Below are 23,605 nucleotides of genomic sequence, written 5' to 3'. Positions count from 1 at the left end.
GAGAAACACCTAAGCCATTTGTAACACCACCTACTCGAGGATTCTCTTATTCTCAGAGCACTGATCCTCCTATAACACATTAGTTAATGTTTCTGTCCTCTTCACACCCAGGAGTTCAAGTTCAGCTGACATCTGTGGCCATCTCCTGAAAGATGACACTGCCGGGGAGGGAGGGTCTTTCCACTTTATCTCATTAAATCCTCACAACTCTGAGGGATAAACTTGTTAGGTAAGATTCAAATCCCAGGACTCCCCTGGGGGCTCAGTGGTAAAGAATCCACCTGCCAATGCAGGAGACATGGGTTCGATCCGGCCGGGGAGATCCCACATACTGTAGGGCAACTAAGCCCGTGCACCCCAACTACTGAGGCCCATGTGCCCTGGAGCCTGAGCTCCGCAACAAGAGACGCCACTGCGATGAGAAGCCCACACACCGCAACCAGAGAGTAGCCCCCTCTCACCTTGGCTGCAACTAGACAAATGTTCAGGCAGCAATGAAGACTCGGCACAGCCAAAATAGACAGAAAAATGAATCAAATCCCAGACTTGGCACTGTATCCAGAGTCCTGAGATACCAACCCCCCCCGCCCCCCCGCAATCTGATAGGAAAATACACGTGGTCCTGATGACCACATCCCATCTAGCTTAGTCTCTCAGGCTGGTTCCCCTTTGTTCTTCCAGGTGTAAAAGTAAAGAAGAGCCTCAAGGTGCTGTTACAAAGGCAGACCCTTTGGAACTGGAGACTCTCTCTTCCCAGCCTAACAGACGAAGGTTATTAATGAATCTGAGGACTAGCATAGAAGCTATGGCAAACCTCTAGGAAAACAGGTTATCAGGTCCACACATGGGAGACACATGATCTAGACAGGAAAGCAGCCAGAGCCACAGACGGTGTAGAGGCCCCCCTTAGGGTCTCCCCACCACCCTTGGCAGGGGCTGCTTCCCTGGTGACCAAGCAAAGCAAAGAAACTGCAACCTCCGCCGGCGCCTTCTCCAGCCAGTGGGCTTGTTCGGGCCAACCAGGGCTAGGGCTGCAGAGCCTGGCCTCCACAGCACATGAGAATCACCTGTGGGGTTTTAAAATCTTCTGTCCCAGGCTTCACCTGGGGCTTGAAGTCAGACTATAGGCTCAGCCCAGGTGTCAGTGTTTTAAAGCTCTGAGATGTTTTTTAACGTGCCCCAAGGTCAAGAACATTGAACGAGAGCACGGGGGAAGCAGGGGAGCGGTCAGCTGGTCCCTGAGCTTTCTCTCCTCCTGCTCCTCCCAGCCCGAGGGCCAGGGAAGGGTGAGCAAGGTCAGCAGCCCACACAAGTGCTGTTAGAGGCACCCAGGCAGGATATGGACAAACAGGGGGACTTTCGGTGCACATTTGAATACTAGAGATTCTCTGCACTAAAGTCCTTCTTCCTCCCCAACCGAAATCACCAGGAGGTGTATGGGCTAGGGCGTGAGCTGTGTAACCGCCTCTCCTGGTGTCTCCATCAGCTGCAGCACAAACTCAAACAAAAGATACTTCGGCCTATGAGAAGCAATTCTATAAAGGGACTGCGTCCCCCAACCTTTACTCAATAATTCAGAGGTAACATAGCATACCAAAGGAACAACAGCAACCACGCAGATGGATATGGGCAAAAAAAAAAAAGCAGTAACATAAGAATCCTTAAGAACTTTATGAAAAAATAAAAAAGCCTTACACTATTATGAGAAAATAATAAGACAACTAGTTAAAAAGATATGTAACGTGTTCGTATTGGGATAATTTGACATCGTTAATCGCACAACTTAAGATACTAGTTTTCCCCTAAATTAAACCCACAGTTTCAATTCAAAGATCAAAAGGATTGGAGGGACTTGACAAGGCTGTTGTCACTCTTTATGGGAGAACAAAATCCATCACACCCATGGCTAGTCTGAGGAAGAGGAAGGACCCAGGACAGAAGGTACAGCTTCCCAACCCCAGCCTCCTGCCTGTTTATTTCACCCCCCATGACCATAGCTGTGAATGGCACTTTAATAGCATAAATAAAGGTGAAAAGCAAGGCCGCTCTTCATATTCTGGAATAGTTTTCTTCCTCACAGGAGAGTTTAAAAATTAACACAGGAGCCTAGATGAGCACCAAAACTCATGAAGTTTTGAAGGATTCATCAGTTGAATCCTGCTCCAAACGCACTGTGCACAAAGGCTGTGTTCAAAACCTAAAGAGCTCCCCCCACCCCCGACCGTCTCCCCGAATGTGCCGACCTACAGCAATACCCAAGTATCCGAGCAGGAACCACTCCAGGCAACGTGTGTCCTTTTCTGGGGCAGCAGTAACAATTGTCACAACTGAGCAACACTTTGGTCAGATTTTTAAAGAAACACATGAATATATTACTTCCAGTTTCAGGTAGAAGTCTAAAATAGGTCTTACCGGACCAAGTCAAGGCATCAGCAGGGCTACATTCCTTCAGGGAGCTCGGGGACAAAGTATCATCTCAACCCTTCCAGCTTCCAGAGGCCAACGGAGGCCTTCTTCAAAGACCTGATCGCTCTGATCTGACCCTGCCCCTCTCTCTTCCACTTTAAAGTCTCCTGTGATTACAGTGAGCCCACCTGAATGAACCGGGACTCTCACCCTGGCTGAAGGTCAGCTGACTGGCATCCTTAATGCTCACCTGCAACCTTAACTCCCTTTTGCTGTGAAACAACATATTCAGGATCCAGGAGTTAGATGTGAACGTTTCAGGGCATCATTATTCTGTCCCCCACAAAATGTTTCAGTGCAAATCTTTAGTGGGCTGGAGTTAGTTAAACCATGTCTCTGCTACTGTCACAAAATTTAGAAAAGCGATGAACATATAATTAAGAAGTTCACAGTTTACTTGGCCGGATCCACCACTATTCCACATGTCCAAAAGGTTGTTAAAAGGAGGGTCTCTCACCCACTTAGTCTGAAACCATCCTACCCTTACAGACTAAGTGGAGAAGTGAAAATGAAAGTCGCTCAGTCTTGTCTGACTCTTTGTGACCCCATGTTCTATACAGTCCGTGGAATTCTCCAGGCCAGAATACTGGAGTGGGTAGCCTTTCCCTTCTCCAGGGGATCTTCCCAACACAGGGTTTGAATCCAGGTCTCTCACATTGCAGGCAGATTCTTTACCAGCTGAGCCACAAAGGAGGCCCAAGAATACTGGAGTGGGTAGCCTGTCCCTTCTCCAGCAGATCTTCCTGACCCAGGAATTGAACCAGGGTCTCCTGCATTGCAGGTGGATTCTTTACCAACTGAGCTGTCAGGGAAGCCCAAAACTAAGAGGACAACTGAGCAATTTTTCAGAAGTCCCTGTTTCCATGGTATGGAAGTTATCTATATGAAACTATTCTTCTGGTCTGACTTATTCTAAGAGTTTCAATTTTAACATGTAACTTCTTGGACCATAAAGACAGCTTAGTGCCAAAGAATTGATGCTTTCAAATTATGATGTGGACTCTTGAGAATCCCTTGGACAGCAAGGAGATCAAACCAGTCAATCCCAAAGGAAATCAACCTGAATATTCACTGGAAGGACTTATGCTGAAGCTGAAGCTCCAATACTTTGACCACCTGATGCAAAGAGCTGATTCATTGGAAAAGACCCTGATACTGGAAATGATTGAAGGCAGGAGGAGAAGGGGGTGACAGAGGGTGAGATGGTTTGATGGCATCTTCGACACAATAGACATGAGATTGAGCAAACTTGGGGAGATAGTGAAGGACAGGGAAGCCTGGCGTGTTGCAGTCCATGGGGTTGCAAAGAGTTGGACACAACTTAGCGATTGAACAACATAACTTTGTAAAAGTTAGAATAAATGAAATCTTACTGAGTAGCAATTTTATTATCACTCACTGAAAATACAGTCTGGGAGAAATCAAAACCCAAAGTTCTTCATCTCAGGCTTCCTTAAACCAGATGGGAAGTTTAGAGGTCTTGGCCAACCAGTGCATGCCTGCATGCTCAGCCACTTCAGTCGTGTCTGACTCTTTGTGACGTGGTGGACCATAGCCCACCAGGTTACTCTGTCCTAGGGATTTCCCAGGCAAGAATACTAAAGTGGCTCGTCATTTCCTCCTCCAGGGGATCTTCCCTGATGAGTTTTTGATAAAAGAATGGGAAGCTACAAAGCTCTACAAACCTAGCAGTTCAAGGAGAGAGTGGCTAAGACAGGAGGGAGATACAGAAGGGTAGCTTAAGTTAGAAAAGGGGGTCACTAGTTGGTGACTTTCTGTGTCCCCCTCCTCCAGGGACACTGTCAGAACAAGAGTTTATCTATCTGTGTGGCTATTGCATTGATCTGTGTCCAAGGGGAGTGTGTCTGCCACCCACACTGAGAAAGACCCTGCTTGATCAGAGGACTTAATAACCAAATTAAAATATGTCTGAGCCTTCTGGCAGAAACAATGTCAGTTTATCAGTATAGGGACAGTGACCCCAAGAACATGGCAAGATGAGAAACCTATAAGAGATGTGTGTAAAGAAGGATCCACTTAAAAACACTTTAAAACTTTTTTCCCCACCAACAGGAGATGCAGCAGCTATCGGGGCAGGGCGAATACACAATGCAAAAAAAAGAAAACTTTTTAAAGCTCCAAACCTGTGCCAAGCTAATTGAATAATTAAAAATTGGTCTGGTGCACAGATGTTTTGTTTGGCTTGCACAGTGTGTCTTTTTCTTAATTGAACCTGATCATCCTTAGACACTGTTCAGCTTACCAAGCACCACTCTTCCATCCTCTTATACTCCAACACAGAACTCAGTTATATGACTACACCAGTCCCCTACACATTTAAGTTCACACCTATTGGTATGTAACTTCCAGATTGATCTATGTATTAAGTATTTGAGCATATGCTGACTGCAGGGATGACAGAGAGCGAGGACAATCACAGGAAGGAAGAGGAAAGTAGCAAAAGGCCAGGAATTCCAGCATTGTCATCTTTGAAAAAGGCATTTCCCTGCCCCTAGCCCAGTGACAACAGCTGCAAATCGCACCATAGCTAGGTCCGGTGAAATGGGTATCTGGCATAGTCATAGCTGGTCTTCTCTTCCAACAAACCTTTCTGTATTTGGAGAAATTCCCAAGAGGCAGAACTCAAATTCCCAGCCTTCCTTGCCGGTCAGACATTGACTCATGGCCAAGGTTCCTCCAAAGAGCAGCATTTGGCAAAACTGTGATATGGAAAAGAGCAAAGTGAAAAAAACAGAATGTCTTTGCCAGCATGGAGGTAGCTGAGGCGTCAGGTTCCCAGTGGCAGCAGAACTGAGTCCCTGGTAGAGATGTGACATTGACGGAGCAGGAAGCTCTGACGCTCAGTGGACAAGGAAAACAGCAGAAGTTTCCTCATCACACCAGGTCTGCAATGAAACCTTGGTGTTTCAGCCACGGCAGAGATTTTCAGATAGAATGAAGGACTCTGTACATTAAGAAAGGCTGTTGAACATGTTTCTCTGTTATTTCTGTCTGCTAGACAGAATAAGACTTAACAAGTTAAGACCTAATATTTACTACCAACAGTAGAGCAATTCTCATTTATAGTTCTCATGAGAATTCTTTAATGGGGATACTATTAAATAATCCCCCCTTTTATGGGAGAAAAAGCTCAGATGGATTAAGTGGTTTGCTTAAGGCCACAGGGGATCCAAACTTGAGTTTTCTGAGTCGAAGTTGGTGGCTTTTTCTTCTCTATCAGTGGTTTTCAGTGTGGGTTCCAGGGATCTCTGGGACACTTTCAGGAAGTCTAGCAAGCTAATACTATTATCATCACCAACATCATCATCATCTTCAACATTGTTATCGTCATATCCAAAGAAAACGAGATCACTGTCTTGAAGAAATGTCTATACCCCCATGTTGTTTGCAGCATTATTCACAATAGCCAAGATATGGAAACACCTAAGGGTCCATTGATGAATGGATAAAGAAAATGCGGTGTGTATAGATACAGAGGGAATATTGCTCAGCCATAAAAAAGATGAAATCCTGCCTTCTGTGACAACACGGATGGACCTTGAAGGCATTATGCTAAGTGAATGTCTGGCAGAGAAAGACAAATAGTGTATGATCTCACTTACATGTAGGATCTAAAATCACTGAACTTTTACAAACAGATCAGAATGATCATTACCAGGGGCTGAGGGTTGGGGGAAATGAGAGTACAAACTTCCAGTTATAAGATGAATAAGTTCTGGGGACCTAAGGTACAGCATGGTGACTGTAGTTAACAATACCATATTGTATATTTGAAAGTTACTAAGAGCACAAAGCTTTACTGTTCTTACTGTACCAACAACAAAAAAAAAATGATAGTTTTATGAGATAAAGGATATGTTAACCAACCTTATTGTGGTAAACATTTTGCAAAGTGCATGTGTATCAAATCATCACATTATAGACCTTACATTTACACAGTGGTATATGTCATATATCTTGATAAAGTTGGGGAAAATAAGGTGTCGTTTTCTCTTTTCCCTTTCATTGTTTTATGAGGGTGCAGTGGAATTTTCCAGAGGATACATGCCATGTGATGTAACAGGCTGAAGCAGAAGCATATGTGAGAATCCAGCTGTCTTTCATTAAGTCAGACATAAAAGAAATTTCCAAAACTGCAAAACAGTGCCATTCTTCTCACTGTTTTGTTCTGGAAAACATAATTATTTTTCATAAAAATGTTATTTATGTTAATATGTAATGAGTTATTAGTTTTGTTTTAAAATGGATTGGTAAAGTATTATTTTAAGTGTTCTCAGCTTTCTTTTCTAACACAACAAGTATTTATAGATATAACCCACAGAAACAAAACCTCTTTGGAGTCCCTAATAATTTTTCAACATGTGAAAGAGTCTTGAGACCAGAATATTTGCCAACTGCCATCCTGCATTGTTGTTGTTGTTGGTAACTTGCAAAGTGGCATCTGACTCTTTTGTGACCCCGTGGACTGTAGCCCACCAGGTTCCTCTGTCCATGGGATTTTCCAGGCAAGAATATTGGAGGGGGTTGTCATTTCCTTCTCCATGGAATCTTCCCGACCCAGGGATCAAACCTGCATCTCCTGCATTGGCAGGTGGATTCTTTACCACTTATCCACCTGGGAAGCCCACCATCCTGCATTCGGTTCAGTTCAGTTCAATCGCTCAGTCGTGTCCAACTCTTTGTGACCCCATGAATTGCAGCACGCCAGGCCTCCCTGTCAATCACCAACTCCCAGAGTTTACCCAAACTCATGTCCATCGAGTCGGTGATGCCATCCAGCCATCTCATCCCCTGTCGTCCCCTTCTCCTCCTGCCCTCAATCCTTCCCAGCATTAGGGTCTTTTCCAATGAGTCAACTCTTCGCATGAGGTGGCCAGAGTACTGGAGTTTCAGCTTCAGCATCAGTCCTTCCAATGAACACCCAGGACTGATCTCCTTTAGGATGGACTGGTTGGATCTCCTTGCAGTCCAAGGGACTCTCGAGTCTTCTCCAACACCACAGTTCAAAAGCATCAATTCTTTGGTGCTCAGCTTTCTTCACAGTCCAACTCTCACATCCATACATGACCACTGGAAAAACTATAGCCTTGACTAGGCGGACCTTTGCTGGCAAAGTAATGTCTCTGCTTTTTAATATGCTATGAAGGTTAGTCATAACTTTCCTTCCAAGGAGTAAGCGTCTTTTAATTTCATGGCTGCAATCACCATCTGCAGTGATTTTGGAGCCCAAAAAAATAAAGTCTGACACTTTCCACTGTTTCCCCATCTATTTCCCATGAGGTGATGGAACCAGATGCCATGATCTTAGTTTTCTGAATGTTGAGCTTTAAGCCAACTTTTTCACTCTCCTCTTTCACTTTCATTAAGAGGCTTTTTAGTTCCTCTTCACTTTCTGCCATAAGGGTGGTGTCATCTGCATATCTAAGGTTATTGATATTTCTCCCGGCAATCTTGGTTCCAGCTGTGCTTCTTCCAGCCCAGCGTTTCTCATGATGTACTCTGCATATAAGTTAAATAAGCAGAGGGACAATATACAGCCGTGACATACTCCTTTTCCTATTTGGAACCATCCTGCATTATACCTACCTTAAAAATGTATCAAGATTTACCTTGTCTGCATTTTAACAATTTGATGCCAGGGCTAAACCTAGATTTTCTGCTTATGCCTCTGTATGCTCTTCCTCCCTAGTCTTGATTTGGATTGATGAGTTCATGAATGACAGGCAGAAGTCTTGAATTGCAGTGATTATAGACTTAAGCACCTTCTTCCTGTCAGTTCCTAAAGTACCTAGTTCTCCGTATGTTCAATTAATCTTTGATCACTGGATGAATGACTAAAATAGGCTGCTATCACAGAGAAAGGAGCTGCTTCTTGTCACTGATAAAAACGTGCCCTTGCTCCTGAGTTCACAGTTGCATGCCAAGCACAGCTGAACTCAGCGCTGGCAAGTGCACCCTGGCAGGTGGACGACAGCCCTGCCTGGTCAGCAATAGTATACCTTTTGCTGAAGTATACCTTCAGCAATAGTATACCTGCCCCTCTATCTTCAGACTTGACCCCTGTCCAGAGTCTGTTCACCCATGAAACCCAGCTTAACCACACAGTCTCCTACACAACTCTTTCCCAGAGATGCTAACCCCCAATGACCATCACATTCTGACATCGTGTAGGAGTGTTTGTCCACATCACCTGTTTCTCCTCTTGGTCTCATTCTATCCTACACTGCTATCTTCTTGTTTATTTTTTTAATTTTATTTTTTTAACTTTTTATTTTCATTGGAGTATAGCCAAATAACCTCAAGTATTCTTGCCTGGAAAATTCCATGGACAGAGGAGCCTGGCAGGCTACGGTTCATGGGGTTGCAGGGTTGGACACAACTGAGTGCATACACATAGCCAAATAACAATATTGTGATAGTTTCAAGTGGATAGCAAAGGGACTCAGTCATACAGATACATGTATCCATTCTCACGCAAACTTCCCTCCCATCCAGGCTGCCACATATTATTGAGTAGAGTTCCCTGTGCTATACAGTAGGGCTTTGTGGGTTACCCATTTTAAATATTGCACTGCTGTCTTTCTAAATCACCTGTGTCTATTTCGTTTTCCCTGCAAGATCTTAGGCTTCACAAAGGTTCTCAAAGTTCTTCTGTGGTACTCACAGAGTCAAGCATAGTGCCAAGGACATTATAATAACTGCCATCTTAAAAGTTTACAAGATAATTCAGACACATTACCTTGTTGTTTTCTCACCAAGACCCTATAGGTAAGTTAGGGCAGTCTTCTTTTTATTATCTCCACCTTACAGAGGGAGGCTTTATAATTAAGCAGTCTAAGGTCACCCAGCTAGTGACTGACAGAGTCAGGATGCAAACCTGTGTCTTGTGATGCCTTATTCTGTGTTTTCCTCACTGTCTCTAGTTTCCTAATATGTACCTGTGTAATTTACCTGACGGAGAACTTTGAGAAAAACAACAACCCTAGATCTAGGTTATGAATCAGAACAGACAGGAATAAACCCAGGTCTCCTGATTCTTCCTCAGACACTGCATTTCACAGCATCTTTTCCCTGTGATTTTAGCTGTTCAGATGGTCAGCTCATGTGCAGGTTAATCCTCTATGTAGTTTTCTCAGAAATTATACAAGTTAAGGATCCCATAATTATCTGATTTCCCTCTCTCTACCTTAGGTGGCTAACTGGTAAGCTCATTTATTGTGTTTTTCTGGAAAAAATGAAGGCTAACATTATGAAATAACCCAGTAAATTCAAGTTATGTCTATAAGAAGTATTATTATAATTTACCTTTGTAATTCCTCATCTTTTCTCCTCTTTACATTCACTTACTCAATCAGTCCCACAAGCATTTGCCCAGACCCAAGTATGAGCAGCCCTGCATTAGCTACTGGAGGAACCTGCAATAAGTAAAAGAATCGATGTCACATAATCGATTATCATAATGAGATGATCATTTCATGGTTGAAATGGCAATTCTAGAGAAAAATTCTAAGGCATTAGAAGGGTGGGTGAGCTCAATATAAATGATTTATGGAGGTGATGAAGATCTATAGCAATGCTGGAGATGCAGAGACCTGAGTCCGATCCCTGAGTCAGGAAGATCCCCTGGAGGAGGGCATGGCAATCCACTCCAGTATTCTTGGCTGGAGAGTCAAATGGACAGAGGAGCCTGGCAGGCTACAGTCCAAGGGGTCACAAAGAGTTGGACACATCTGAAGCAACTGAGCACGCACAACACATAAATGTCTATAGAGTAAAGGAAACAGGTTCTTATCTTAGGGAAAAATAATTAGAGGAAGGCTTTATACCAGGGGTATCTTGAAAGGATGGTGTCATGAGATATGTCTTAAAAGAAATGTAGACTATGGTCTGGGAACATGATCTCCATCTACAGACTCCAGATCACCCCCAACTCATCATACAGTCAAAGTAAAAACAAATGTAGCCATAAGACAAGTTGCCTTGTCAACTGCCATCCCAGGTCCTTGCTACAGAGAAATTCTAGAGCCCCCCAGGAGCTGGCAGAGCATTTCAGGGGAGGGAGTGGCATTGGAACAGATTGGAACTGATCTGGGGCAAAATGGAGAGGTGAGACTGTACCTCCTAGATTCTGCGTACAGAGCATCTTCCTTCCCCCAGGTGCTCAAGGCTTTTAGGAACAACCCAATGTGCTATAGATAACCATATTCCTCTCTGCTCTGCATCCCCAGATATTCTCAGTATTTCTCTCCTACAATGCACTTCTTTCCAAGGCCTGTGCCCTCAGGAGTCTCTCCTGCTATGCACTTCTGTATTTCCACAAGGTGAGCTTGGATTAAGAGGTAACCCTCCGAAGTACTGCAGGTACACAGAATGGGACCGCTTGCTCCAGCAGCGGGACACCGCCATGCCCCAAGTATGCCACTGGAAGGAAACGCAGGTGGGAGCAGGCAGACCTACTAGCTGAAGAGTCAAGCCGCATGTAATACCCTCCTGAACAGTTCAAGCTATGACATAAAGAGGACAGAGAACACCACATGGCTGTGTCAGAATCAAGAAAGGTGAATAATGACATTAAGACGAGAGCACAGAGATCTCACAGAGTGGGCTCAAGCATTAGGGACACTGTTTCTGCACACGCCTTCTAAGCCCAGAGGCCCTGAAATGAGTTGTCACATGTGAGATTCATTTTTCAAGCTTTCAGGAGGGATCACTCCAAAATCTATCCCTTTTTAAACACATGGAAGAAAAGATATAGTTCTTCAAAGATGCATGTTGGGCAGAGATGAAATTTTGTAAATAAACCTTTGCTCTTGAGCACATGGCTAAATATGCAGTCTAGAAAATGACACTTTTCCATTGATAGCTAATGTGATGTCCACTTATTATTATCAATACAGATGACAAGTTGAATGAAAGAATTTGAAAAGTTTCTCTGTTGTGATTTCACCAGGAAAATGGGACTCTGATCATTTTTTTCAAATTCCATCATATCATTCAGATTCTATCTGGGCTTCATGACATATGGTCAGGTGAAGAAAGTGGTGGATAGATACTGATCTGCCTGGGATGAGGTACCTGGATGGACTTCCAGGTATCCTATCCACAGCTGAAAATACACCTTCAACAAGTCAGAATGCAGTCTCTTGATCTTTCAGTGCAAGATGATCACATTAAAAGCACAACTTCATTGGGGGTGAGGGTGGGGGGTAAATCAAGAGTTTGGGGTTAACATATATACACTACTATATATACACGATTATATAGAACAGATCATCAATAAGGACCTACTGTATAGCACGGGGACTGCTACTCAGTATTCTGTAATAACCTACACAGGAGAAGAATCTGAAAAGGAATGGACATATGTATATGTGTAACTAAGGCACTTTAGCTGTATACTTAGTTACTATGTGGTGGTTGCTTAGTTGCCCAGTTGTGTCTGACTCTTTGAACCCAATGAACTGTAGCCCACCAGGCTCCTCTGTCCATGGGATTTCTTCACAGGCAAGGATACTGGAGTGGGTTGCCATTTCCAGCTCCAGGGGATCTTCCCAACCCAGGGATCGAACTCACGTCTCTTGCATTGGCAGGCAGATACTTTACCACTGAACCACCTGGGAAGCCCTAGATCAACTGTACACCAACATAAAATAAAAATTAAATTTAAAAAAGCACAACTTCTGGGCTATAAACACAATGGAAAAGGAGTGAGGGTCAGAAGAGCAAGAGGTCACCTTTCTAGGAAGCAAGGACAGGGAACCAAGGCCACCAGCTTGGGCGGTGAGTGCAAAACTGCATGTACCGCAAGCAGACTTGGAGCATTTGTTGCAAGAATTGTATATGGACTGGGGCAGAATACAAGCTTGAAAGGCTTTTTGGACATTTAGTCATAATAGTTAAAGAATCACAACAAAGACTTGGGGCTTAACACAATAACCTCACTCAACACTTTTCTCCCCCAATTAACTACTGCTCAAGATGGAGGGATAAAGGGCAGGTTTCTTTCCCTCTCCATCAGTTCTCCACGTTGCCTTGCTGTTTGCTGCAGAAGTTGGCCTGAGTCTGCTGGAAAATTAATAGATTTATTTAATGAAGGCAAAGGGCAGAATTGTTAAATTTTACTTGATTTGGTTTTTATTTCACGATCATCACTTTTTACTGCACTTTTAATCCTATACATCTTGGGTTCTTGACACCGGTTGTAGATTAAAACCAGCTAGGTGTTCTTTTGTTTTAATAATAATGTCCCAGCAGGACCTGAGCATTAGTATTGTTCAAAATACTAAAGTCAGAACTTCTGGGAATGGAGCCCAGGCAAAGAAATTTTCAAAAGCTCCCCAGGTAATTCTAATATGCATATGAGGTTGAGAATAACTGCAATATAAAAAAGAAACTAGGTGTTGATTATAAGGATTTCAGTTTTAAAATATCTGTCTGGCCTCAAAGATAATGTCTCACTAGAGAAAGTTTCGACTTTGAGATTAAAGAATGAAAAAGAAAGCATCAAGGTACAGAGGACCATTGGGGATTGTGTGTGTATTCAGTAGGTAGGGCACTGATATAATTCAGGGGTTATTAACAGCCTTGGGAGCAGAAACTTTTCTGATAATCTGATGAAGGCTCTATCTTCTCTAAAACAATCTACATATACACACATTTTGCAAATTTTAGGCTATCACTGTGTTCCTACAACCAATGTTAAGAACCTCTGATACAGTCATAGACTGTTATAACTACCATAAAAGGAACAAATAAGCAGGTAAAAAAAATCAACCATAAGAACTGAAAAACCTAAGACTGGGTCTTGATTTTGCCCCTAAATTGCTGTGTGATTCTAAACAAATTACCTAAGCTTGCTAAACCTCAGTTTTTCTATAAAGCAAAATGTTTATCTGCCTATAGGGCAGTGTGGATGACATTTTTACAATTTTGTAAAAATAAAATCAATTTTGAGTAAATGAATAACTGTAAAACTACTTTGAAAAGCTAGTTTATTATTAGAGATATGCAGGGGGCTTCCCTGGTGGCTCAGTGGTAAGGAATCTGCCTGCCAATGCAGGAGACATGGGTTCGATCCCTGACCTGTGAGGATCCCACATGCCCCAACTATTGAACCTGTGCTCCAGAGCCCGGGAACCACAATTGCTGAGTCCACGTGCTGCAACTACTCAGAGCCCAGGAGCCTTGGAGCCTGTGCTCCGCCGACCGCAAGAGAAGCCACCACAATGTACTCGTGTATGGCAACTAGAGAGTAGCCCCTGCGCGCTGCAACTAGGAAAAAGCCCAAGCAGCAGTTAAGATCAAGCACAGCCAAAAATAAATAAATAAATAAGATTATTTAGGGGCAAAAAAAGAGAAATTCAGAATTTATCTAAGAAGAAACATACAATTTCCTGGGTAACTGATACGCATATCTGGCTTTCACTGTTATGCACACCTGCCTTTGTCAGCAGATCATCAATTTATAAGGAATTCAGCAACTCTTGAGCAGACTCAGAGCTATATTAGAAGCTCTGTACTAGAAGGATGGTAAGTCCCAGCCCCGGGTGGCCTATATACTCAACCTCTCTCCCTACAGTATGATGAGTAGCCTGCAGTTTTCATTTGTGGTGCTTTATGTCAAACTGCTAGTAAATCCATTCCTGTTACTTAAAAAAAAAAAAAAAAAAAAACTCATCATGTGTTAAAATGCAAAGGAAGAGTAGTACCAGGAGAAAGAAACCTATGAACCAAAATTTGGTCTTTGAGGCCCTGGGCATTCCCACTGGCTCCCTATCAGAGAATCTGTGCTCCTTATTTCACAAGGAAACACTGTCTCAGAAATACCTTCAGTCCCAAGATATTAAAGTATAAAAATCTGGGACTGAGAATAAAGCTTGCTTTTCACAGTCAGTGCTGCAGTGTTAAGGCCATTTACCCTGACTGTGGTAAGATGTTAACCAGAGGGGCAAACTTAACATACAGATTCTAAACAGGGTTACCCTAAAAGAAAGATCACCAACCAAAGCCTTCATGTTCCTGGGTGTCTAAGGTTCCTATTCACTTCATTGTCTTAGTCTTAATAAAAAGAAATAAGCAATGTGCAAGGAGGATCTGATACTGATACTGAATTTCGTTTGCTGTTTTCCACTCCTCAGAAAAATATATTAAAATGCAGAGTAGCTCAAACTACTGTCTGTTTGTTCATAAAGGAAAATGCGTTATGGGCAGAAATTTCAAGTGAGAGGAGATCTCAGGTCTTCAAAAGCAGCTATTATCAAACAAAGCAACCAGAAAATTAAAGCACTGTAGATGGCTCTGACCACAGTCTTGGCTGTCTGCCAGCAGCTTCCTCTCTCAGTAGGAGCGATTTTGAATTGTTTATTGTATGCACGAAGTCTCTCTGAGTGTTCTGCTTCTTTGACGTAAAATTCCTCCCCCTCTTTTACAGACTATTACTTTAACTGTATAGTTAGTCTCTCCCTAAACCCTTGTTTACCATCTACTATGAGTGAGGCCCTGAAAAGAATGGTACATGAGAACATTCAAGGTGTTTTTGTTACATGTAAAGAGGAATGGCCATTTAAAGACCTAAGCAGCTTCATTCTGTCCCTGCTAACCAAGGTCCCCCGAGTCAATGACTTACATGTGCCTCTTGCCCCACCCACTTTACAGTAGCTCTTCACCCCAGACAGCTAATGGAGGAATCTCGGCTTCTGTGATCATTCCTCTCCCTCCCTGACCACAGAAGTTGGGCTATTCTGGAAGGGTGTGTGTATGAGAGAGAGAGAGAGAGAGAGGGAGAGAGAGAGAGAATGTCTTCTCCCCAAACAAGGACACACATCTGAATTCCCAATGATTGAAGAATTTGGTCTCAAGCAATCCTATATTCTGGTTAATTGAGAACTGCCACTTACATAAATTACCAGGTCACAAACAAATAGGTCAAGGGGCTCTCAAGATGGTGACTTCCTCTGTATTAATCAGGAAAATGCACAGCTAAGAGTTGAATAACAAAACCATACACTTTTTTTGGATGGTTGGTATTTTGTTTGTGTATTATGACAAATCATAATGGCTGTAATTCATCACATCAGAGAAGCAATCAACAGTTCTAGCTGGACAAAATTAAAATTGATTGAGACCCTTTGTCACCCTGGCAGAAGATAATAATTACATCATTATTTATTAACTATAGAGCCAATAGCTGAAAGTCTTTTTAACTTCTTTAGATTTAAGATCTACTATACATTAAAGTGGGCTTCCTTGATAGCTCAGTTGGTAAAGAGTCCGCCTGCAATGCAGAAGACCCTGGTTCAATTCCTGGGTCGGGAAAATCTGCTGAAGAAGAGATAGGTTACCCTCTCCAGTAGTCTTGGGGTTCCCTGGTAGCTCAGCTGGTAAAGAATCCACCTGCAATGCGGGAGACCTAGGTTCAACCCCTGGGTTGGGGAGATCCCCTGGAGAAGGGAAAGGCTACCCACTCCAGTATTCTGGCCTGGAGAATTCCATGGACTATATAGTCCAAGAAGTCACAAAGAATCGGATACTACTGAGCAGCTTTCACTTTTTCATACACTGAAGTTCAGAATATACAAGCAAAGCAAAATATGACAAAATTAGAGAAGAATCAAGTGAATGTATTTAATCTGAATAATCCTGGGGAAAGCCTGCTGTTGTGTTTACATTGGTAGGACATCTACTTTGCACTGAACACTGTCCTGGGTACTCTGCATCTTTGGTTCATGTTATCCTCACCACATCCATGGAAGCATGTTGGTTGCATCCATTCTAAGTAGTGAACAACTACACTAACAAAGATCATGTAGATTAATACAGGAAACACCTTCTATAGATAGTGCAAACACCTAGAAAAACAAAACACTCTTCTTAGAAACTGCATCTCAACTTGCAGGGGAGCAATGGAGACACAGACATAGAGAACAGACTTGTGGACACAGTGAGGGAAAGAGGGTCGGACGAATTGAGAGAGTAGCATGGAAACACATACATTACCAAGTGTAAAAGAGATCGCCGTGGGAATTTGCTGCATGGCATAGAGCGCTCAAACCTGATGCCCTGTGACAATCTAGAGGGGTAGGATGGGGTGGGAGGTGGGAGGGAGGTTCAAGAGGGAGGGGACATACGTATGCCTATGGCTGATTCACACTGATGTATGACAGAGAGCAACACAATATTGTAAAGCCATTATCCTCCAGTTAAAAATAAGTATTTTTTTCTAAAAAAGAGTTTTTTGAAGGGTAAGCAAAACTGGTAGGTATCCAAAATCTCAGAGGATGTTCCTGTTGGAGCCACATTTCTTCCATCTCTTCTTGGCCCACAGCATGTTCCCAGAAACAGGCCAGGGACAGAGAGGAATGAAGGAAATGAAGAGTCATCAAGCACATCGCGTGTCCTTAGGAATAGTTCTGATGTCATTTATCTCCACCTTCCAAGAATCCTGGGATGGCCTTGCACAGACAAGTCGCAGGTACTGTCAGTTCAGCCTGTGACCATGAGGGCCAATGTCACTGAGGAAGATTTGCGTCCGGCATTACAATAACTCAAGCTGATGTACCCTCCTTGCAAGGATGGCCAGTGTGAGGTGACGTGAGGTTAGGACAGTCCGATCCCTGGTTGGATGGAGATGAACTCAACGGAAGTTTTTCATGGATAGCAAGAGAATGAAACTGTTGTTGGCTGGTTTGTGACTGCTTATTAGACTCTAAATGGTGGTCAGAAGCAAGGACCAGGGCACCCCCTGTTATACAGTTCTGAAGGAGCCGAAAACATGGGCAGGAGATAGAAACTTTTTGCTGACTTTCTCCGGGGTGCTGCTGTGGTTTCTACCCTTCACGAAGGAAGCAACTTTAAACTAAGTTAAAAAGAGCATTTGAGGACTTCCCTGGTGGCGCAGTGGATGGGAATCTGCCTGCCAAAGCCAGCAACACGGGCTACATCCCTCTTCCAGGAAGATTCCACATATGCAGAGCAACTAAGCCCGTGCATAACTACTGAGCTGGCGCTCTAGGGTCCATGAGCCACAACTACCGAATCTGTGTGCCGCAACTACTGAAGCCCACTCACCTAGAGCCTGCGCTCCACAGCAAGGGAGGCCCTGAAATGAGAAGCCTGTGCAATGCAACAAAGAGTAGCCCCCGCCCGCTGCAACTAGAGAAAGCCCATGCAAAGCAATGAAGACCCGGCACAGCCAAAAATAAAACAACTGAAAAAAAAAAAAGAATATTTATTCTTTCTGCATCATCCTGATTCTTCCTTTATGACAAACACATGATTTCCAGGCCTGACCATTCCCAGACCAGTAAAGGAAGACATTCCCACTTCCCCAAAATTGTACAGTGATGGTGGTGGCCAGTCGTAACATCATGGGAGAGAAACTAGTGTCATTAGAGGCCAACTGTTGCCTTTATCCCCTCTGCTCCTCCTCTGCCTGAGCCTAACAACTCTAAAAGTTCCCCAAGTTTGAGTGACAAGGCAACTTGACCATGGACTCAAATTCCCATATATTTGGCTCATTCTGTCCCCAAATCTTATATTTGTCAATAAGAAAAGCCCATGGCTGCTAATTTGTTTGTAACCCACCCTTCTGAATGCTTTACTTATAAAATTATTATAAAAAATATATAATAACTTTTATGGGACATTATGAATGTGGATACCCACTCTGTATTTAATACTATTAGAGAAATATTAAATTTCTATGTAGGAATGGGAATGGTATCATGATAATATCAAGATTTTTAAGAGTGCATGGCTTTTATAAACACACACTAAAATATTTACATATTGAAAGATATGATGTCTGGGGTTTGTTTCAAAATAACATGGGAGGGTTGCAGCAGGTGGGGATATGGGTGAAACAAGACTGGCCCCCAGATGATCATTGTTGAAGCTGGGTGACAGGCTCATTGTGCTGGATTTTGTGTTGTGGTGTTTGTATATGTCAGAAGTTTACCATAATAAAAAGCTTTTTTTCTTAAAAAAAAAAAAAAAGAATCAAAACAGGTTAAAGTTACTTTAAATTCACATTAGAAAAGCATATTTTTCAAAAATGCTTAAAAATAGATGCAGTTTTATGATTTAACATTAAATGAGATTTAAAGCTATACATAAAATATTGCCTGCATATATATATATATATATATATTTACATATGCATGTAAATGGAAAACTAAAACTATGGAAAAAGCAAATTATGGGTGCCCTGACTGGCAAGAATACATGTTATTATTTGTAACTTGTTACTTTTTTTTTTCATTTTCCTAATTTTCTAGAAAGAAATACATTAAGTTTTTAATTTTATGAAGTTATTTGTATAAATCATGCTCGTGATGCATAAGGTGAAAAACAGAGTTATAGAATTGTACATGAAATAGAATCTGAATTTGTTTTTAAATGTGTGTGCATGGTGTGTGTATGTGTATCTAAAATAAACATCATCAAATTGTTAATGATGATTATCTCTGAGTGATGGCATCACTGGTCATTTTTTTTTTTTTGTCTTAGTCTGTTTCTTCTTCAGTTAGTATCTCAGTCTCAGCCTGTTTCTTCTTCAATCAATAAGTATAATGTTATAATCAGAAAAACATAGCATAAGAAAAGTTAACTTATTGCTATTTCTTTATAAGTAAAGGATTGTCTATGTAGGACAATATAAATATAAGGAACTATGTAATGTATACTTAATGAAACAGATAAGTAAGTCCAAGGGAATTTTAATTCTCTTTGAAAGTATATGTTAAGCTTTTAAACAACGCTGATATAGAATTGTTCTAACAGCCACCATTAGGCAGTAATGCCCTTGCCTTCATATACTCACTTCCTTAATAATCGTGGCTCATTTTCCGTCCATCTCCAGGTATATCCATGCCAATACCAGTCTTTGGGCTCCAGGACGATTCCAAAGTCTTTAAGGAGGGGAGTTGCTTACTCGCGGATGAGAACTTTGTCCTCATTGGCTCTTTCGTGGCCTTTTTCATTCCCTTAACCATCATGGTGATCACCTACTTTCTCACCATCAAGTCTCTCCAGAAAGAAGCCACTTTGTGTGTGAGTGATCCTGGAACACGGACCAAATTAGCTTCTTTCAGCTTCCTGCCTCAGAGCTCCCTGTCTTCGGAAAAGCTCTTCCAGCGGTCCATCCACAGGGAGCCAGGCTCCTATGGCAGGAGGACTATGCAGTCCATCAGCAACGAGCAGAAGGCTTGCAAGGTGCTGGGCATCGTCTTCTTCCTGTTTGTGGTGATGTGGTGCCCCTTCTTCATCACCAACATAATGGCTGTCATCTGCAAAGAGTCCTGCAACAGAGATGTCATGGAAGCCCTGCTCAACGTGTTCGTTTGGATCGGTTACCTCTCCTCAGCAGTCAACCCGCTGGTGTATACACTGTTCAATAAGACCTATAGGTCGGCCTTTTCCAGGTATATTCAGTGTCAGTACAAGGAAAATAAAAAACCATTGCAGTTAATTTTAGTGAACACTATTCCGGCCTTGGCCTACAAGTCCAGTCAACTCCAAATGGGACCAAAAAAAAATTCGAAGAAAGATGACAAGACGACAGATAATGACTGCACTATGGTTGCTCTAGGAAAAGAGCATTCAGAAGATGCTCCTGCAGACAGTAGCAACACAGTGAATGAAAAGGTTAGCTGTGTCTGATGGACTGGTTGCCATAGCAACCGTGGAGGGCAACAGGGAGTCCGCTTTCCCTCTCTGGGAGGGGAAAAAACTGGGAGACTGGAGAAAATTAGGCCAGTCTAGTGGAACCAACAATAATATCTATATGCCTCATTTTATTCTGTCAATGAAAAGCAGGGTTCAATGCCACAAAACGTGCACTTCAAAAATATTCTGACAGCATTTCAGCTGTGAGCTTTACGACGATATTATTTTTAACATTGTAAATGATGTGTGTTTAAAGTAATTAGCTTTTATTGTATATTTACAATGAGGCCATAAATAAATCTAAATTATCTTCTATTTTCAAGTGGAAACCTCGCTGCTATGTTGTTAATTGATGGCATGAGTTGGGTACCTTTTGCTGTAAATAAAAATAGCTCTAAATAGTGAAATATTGGTTACATATAATGGCCTCTTACATAAAGAAAAATTCTCTTTAAAACTTACCATGATACATATTTTGAATGACAACAACAAAAAGACACTAAGGACAGTGTTGTGAAATCTGTATTGCTATGATACTTAAAAGAAATACTTGACAACTTTTTCATTCCTGCTTTTCCATAGATGCCATTTTCAAATATTCACAGAGCTGCTGGCATTTGCTGCACTTCAAGTTAATTCTCAGAAGTGAACAAGATTTTAAATGTTATTTAGTAACTATTGCTGCTTTCTCTTCTACTACTTGTGCTTTATTCTGAATTTCCAATGTGGTCTTGTTTGGTGTTTGCTCTACTAGGTAAACCTATCAAAAGGATAATCAGACATTACCAGATACATTTCTAGAACTCGCTTCTCCTAACCAGCACCGTAGAAGTGTTTGGTATCTTGCCCTTTAATGACTGCATTGTGCATGCACTCCTCTGAGCAGTAAAGCAGTATTGATGTAACTGTCAGGATTGAGGAACAAACTCAGGTTTTTTGGCTACTGACAGCCGCAGAGTCTTAGGTTTGTTTGTTCAGTTGTCCCGTATTGTCCGACTCTTTGTGACTCCATGGACTGCAGCATGCCAATCCGTGGGGTCTTAGGACAACTCTGTAAAACGCAGTGACCCTCCTGTTGGCATCCATTAGGTAAATCAATGCTTTCAGATCAATGTATGTTATTTACTAAAACTGCTCAGTTTTGGATTCACAACTGGTGATTGAGTGTACACTATGTGTGACGAAATGCCCTAGGTATGAAGTTATAAAAATAATTAAAACAAGATCTTTGCCTTTAAAGAAAAATAACCTAATTACAATGGTCCTTATCAAAAATAGTAATTAACAGACATTTAGAGAACCAGTTCAATTTATTTCCTTCTCATCTGGCTCAGAAACAGGTTTGTTTCTGCTCTGAGGATCGTCTTCTCAGTAAGTTTCCTGACTGGCTGCCCATGAATACCCACCAAATGAAGGAGGGGAGAAAATACCACTGAAGGTCAAAATCTGCAAATTAATTTAGGAATACGCACTTCAACCTTGACCCCAACTCTGACTACCAAATATTGAGTGAAATTTTTGCTCCACTTTCCGAAAAACAAGCTCATTTATTACTCACTGACGCTGGACTCCCTACCCCTAAAAAAGTGGTAATGTAATATTTTGTAGGAAAGTTTGCTAAAGAGACAGAGATGAACAGCAGTTAATTCACCGTGATATTACATTACTCTAAGTTAAACTGCACTTTCTTATTGGAACAGATGTTAGATATGTTATTACAATACTGAAGCCTCTCTATGAATCAAAAATAGTTTTCTGCTCTATGACATTTGGGAAAAAAAGCTCTATTTGAAAATAAAGAATGTGGGAAAAACCATTGTGTAGTTTGGAAATGCATCTAGGGCTATCCTATTAATAATTATGTCCTTTTAAGTACATTGAAAGGTGTCTTTTTCAAAGCTAGAATTTATGGTAAGCTGCTAATACCTAGGCTCCATTTGAACTGAACTATTTTAATGATTATACCATACTAACTGATACAAAGGTTTAAAAGTCTCTGCTCTAATGTATTTTGCCTTAGTTTATAACTCTGCACATCTCATTATATAGTAAAGACTACAGATTCTACACCCATATACTCAATCTTGGTCAGAATGAACATAAATACTGCCTGATATGTCTTTTGACTACATATATATTACAAATGTGTATGTTTTTCTCTCCATAATTATTCCTTCAAGTGTATATAGACAAACATGTATCTGTAAACTTGTACAGACATGTTCCCATGCACTTTATTCAATATTTCTATATTTATATGGAGGAAAGCAAGAGTCATTACTGAAAACATTTAGTATATACACATGTGCATGTTTGTGTCATGTCAATTTAAATGTGAATTTCATGTTCTAACGTTTCTATGATCTTCCATTGCTGTCAAAGCAGATTAAAATGTAACAGAGGTGTCAGCTCTTTAAATAAACTGGAAGTTTACCTAATTTTGTGGGAAGACTAACACAATTCTATGAGGGTGATGAAAGCAATGTTCCTTTTACATACTTGATTGATCCTAAATAAAATGGTAATTTTGGGCTCTTTGTTAAGTCTGGGGATTTTCGGATTACTAAATTTTTTGGGTGGGTTTTTTTTTTTTTTCGCCCCATCACACAGCTTGCAGGATCTTAGCTCACTGAACAGGGATTGGACCCACACCCTCGGCAGCAAAAGCACGGGAATCCTAACCATTGGACCCCCAGGCAATTCCCAGTAAGGCTTTTTAACATACCTCTTACTCCAGTGAAACAGTCCTTGACTTATTTATGGATTTGTGATTAAAAGACTCACTCCTAGTCAATATTAAAGTAGAGTGACCAATCTTATTTTACTTTAAGTTGAATGGTAGATTCTTCCACATTTGAAGAAAAGAACTAAGTGTCATAGTTAGAGAAACCTGTTTAAAACATGCTTAATCTACTTGGGCACAGCACCATCTCATGGTCATTTTTTGAAGGGCTACCATAGAAAAATTCAACTAAGTCACTGTAACTGCTTTTCCAAAGGGTGCCTCTCCACTTGTGCATCAATGAAACATATTTATAAAGTGTTAAATTATTCCGTGCTATATGGAACACATAGAGTGAAGATTATTTTATGTTATGATTTTAATCAAGGCTAAATCGATTTTGAGAAAGAATACATAATTGTAAATAAACTATACTCAAAAATAAAGGCAGTTTTGTGAGTCTAAAGCTGTATCTGCTAAAGAGAGTTGCCTGAAACCTCCCAAGTGATCAGGCTTGGAGCTCCAAGTACCATCCAGGCATTCTGAGAGTACAAAGCCTATGCTTCTGGAGCTCAGTCACAAGAGCTAGCACCCTCCCGCTTGAGTTAGATTTATGGTGACAGCCCAGTTTCTAGTTATTTGTAGCAGACAAATGCTCCATGTTCCATCACCATATCTGGTCCCACCTGTGGGTACGCATATACAGGTGTACCCAAAGACATTCATAGGTAC

At 41.6% G+C, this 23,605-nt stretch overlaps 1 protein-coding gene across 1 annotated transcript in view; it reads left to right on the top strand.

The window, feature by feature from the left end:
• Positions 1 to 22,694, top strand: part of HTR2A (5-hydroxytryptamine receptor 2A) — a 62,891-nt gene extending 40,197 nt beyond the window's left edge. The window contains exon 4 of the mRNA XM_061133210.1: positions 19,346 to 22,694. Within this exon, the coding sequence (XP_060989193.1) occupies positions 19,346 to 20,145 (800 nt within the window). The 3' untranslated portion in view covers positions 20,146 to 22,694. The remainder of the gene's footprint in view (positions 1 to 19,345) is intronic.
• The last annotated feature ends 911 nt before the right edge of the window (positions 22,695 to 23,605 follow it).

Source organism: Dama dama, chromosome 30 (assembly GCF_033118175.1).
Source record: "Dama dama isolate Ldn47 chromosome 30, ASM3311817v1, whole genome shotgun sequence".
NCBI classification, from domain to species: domain Eukaryota; kingdom Metazoa; phylum Chordata; class Mammalia; order Artiodactyla; family Cervidae; genus Dama; species Dama dama.
This window is presented reverse-complemented; position numbering and strand designations above follow the sequence as displayed.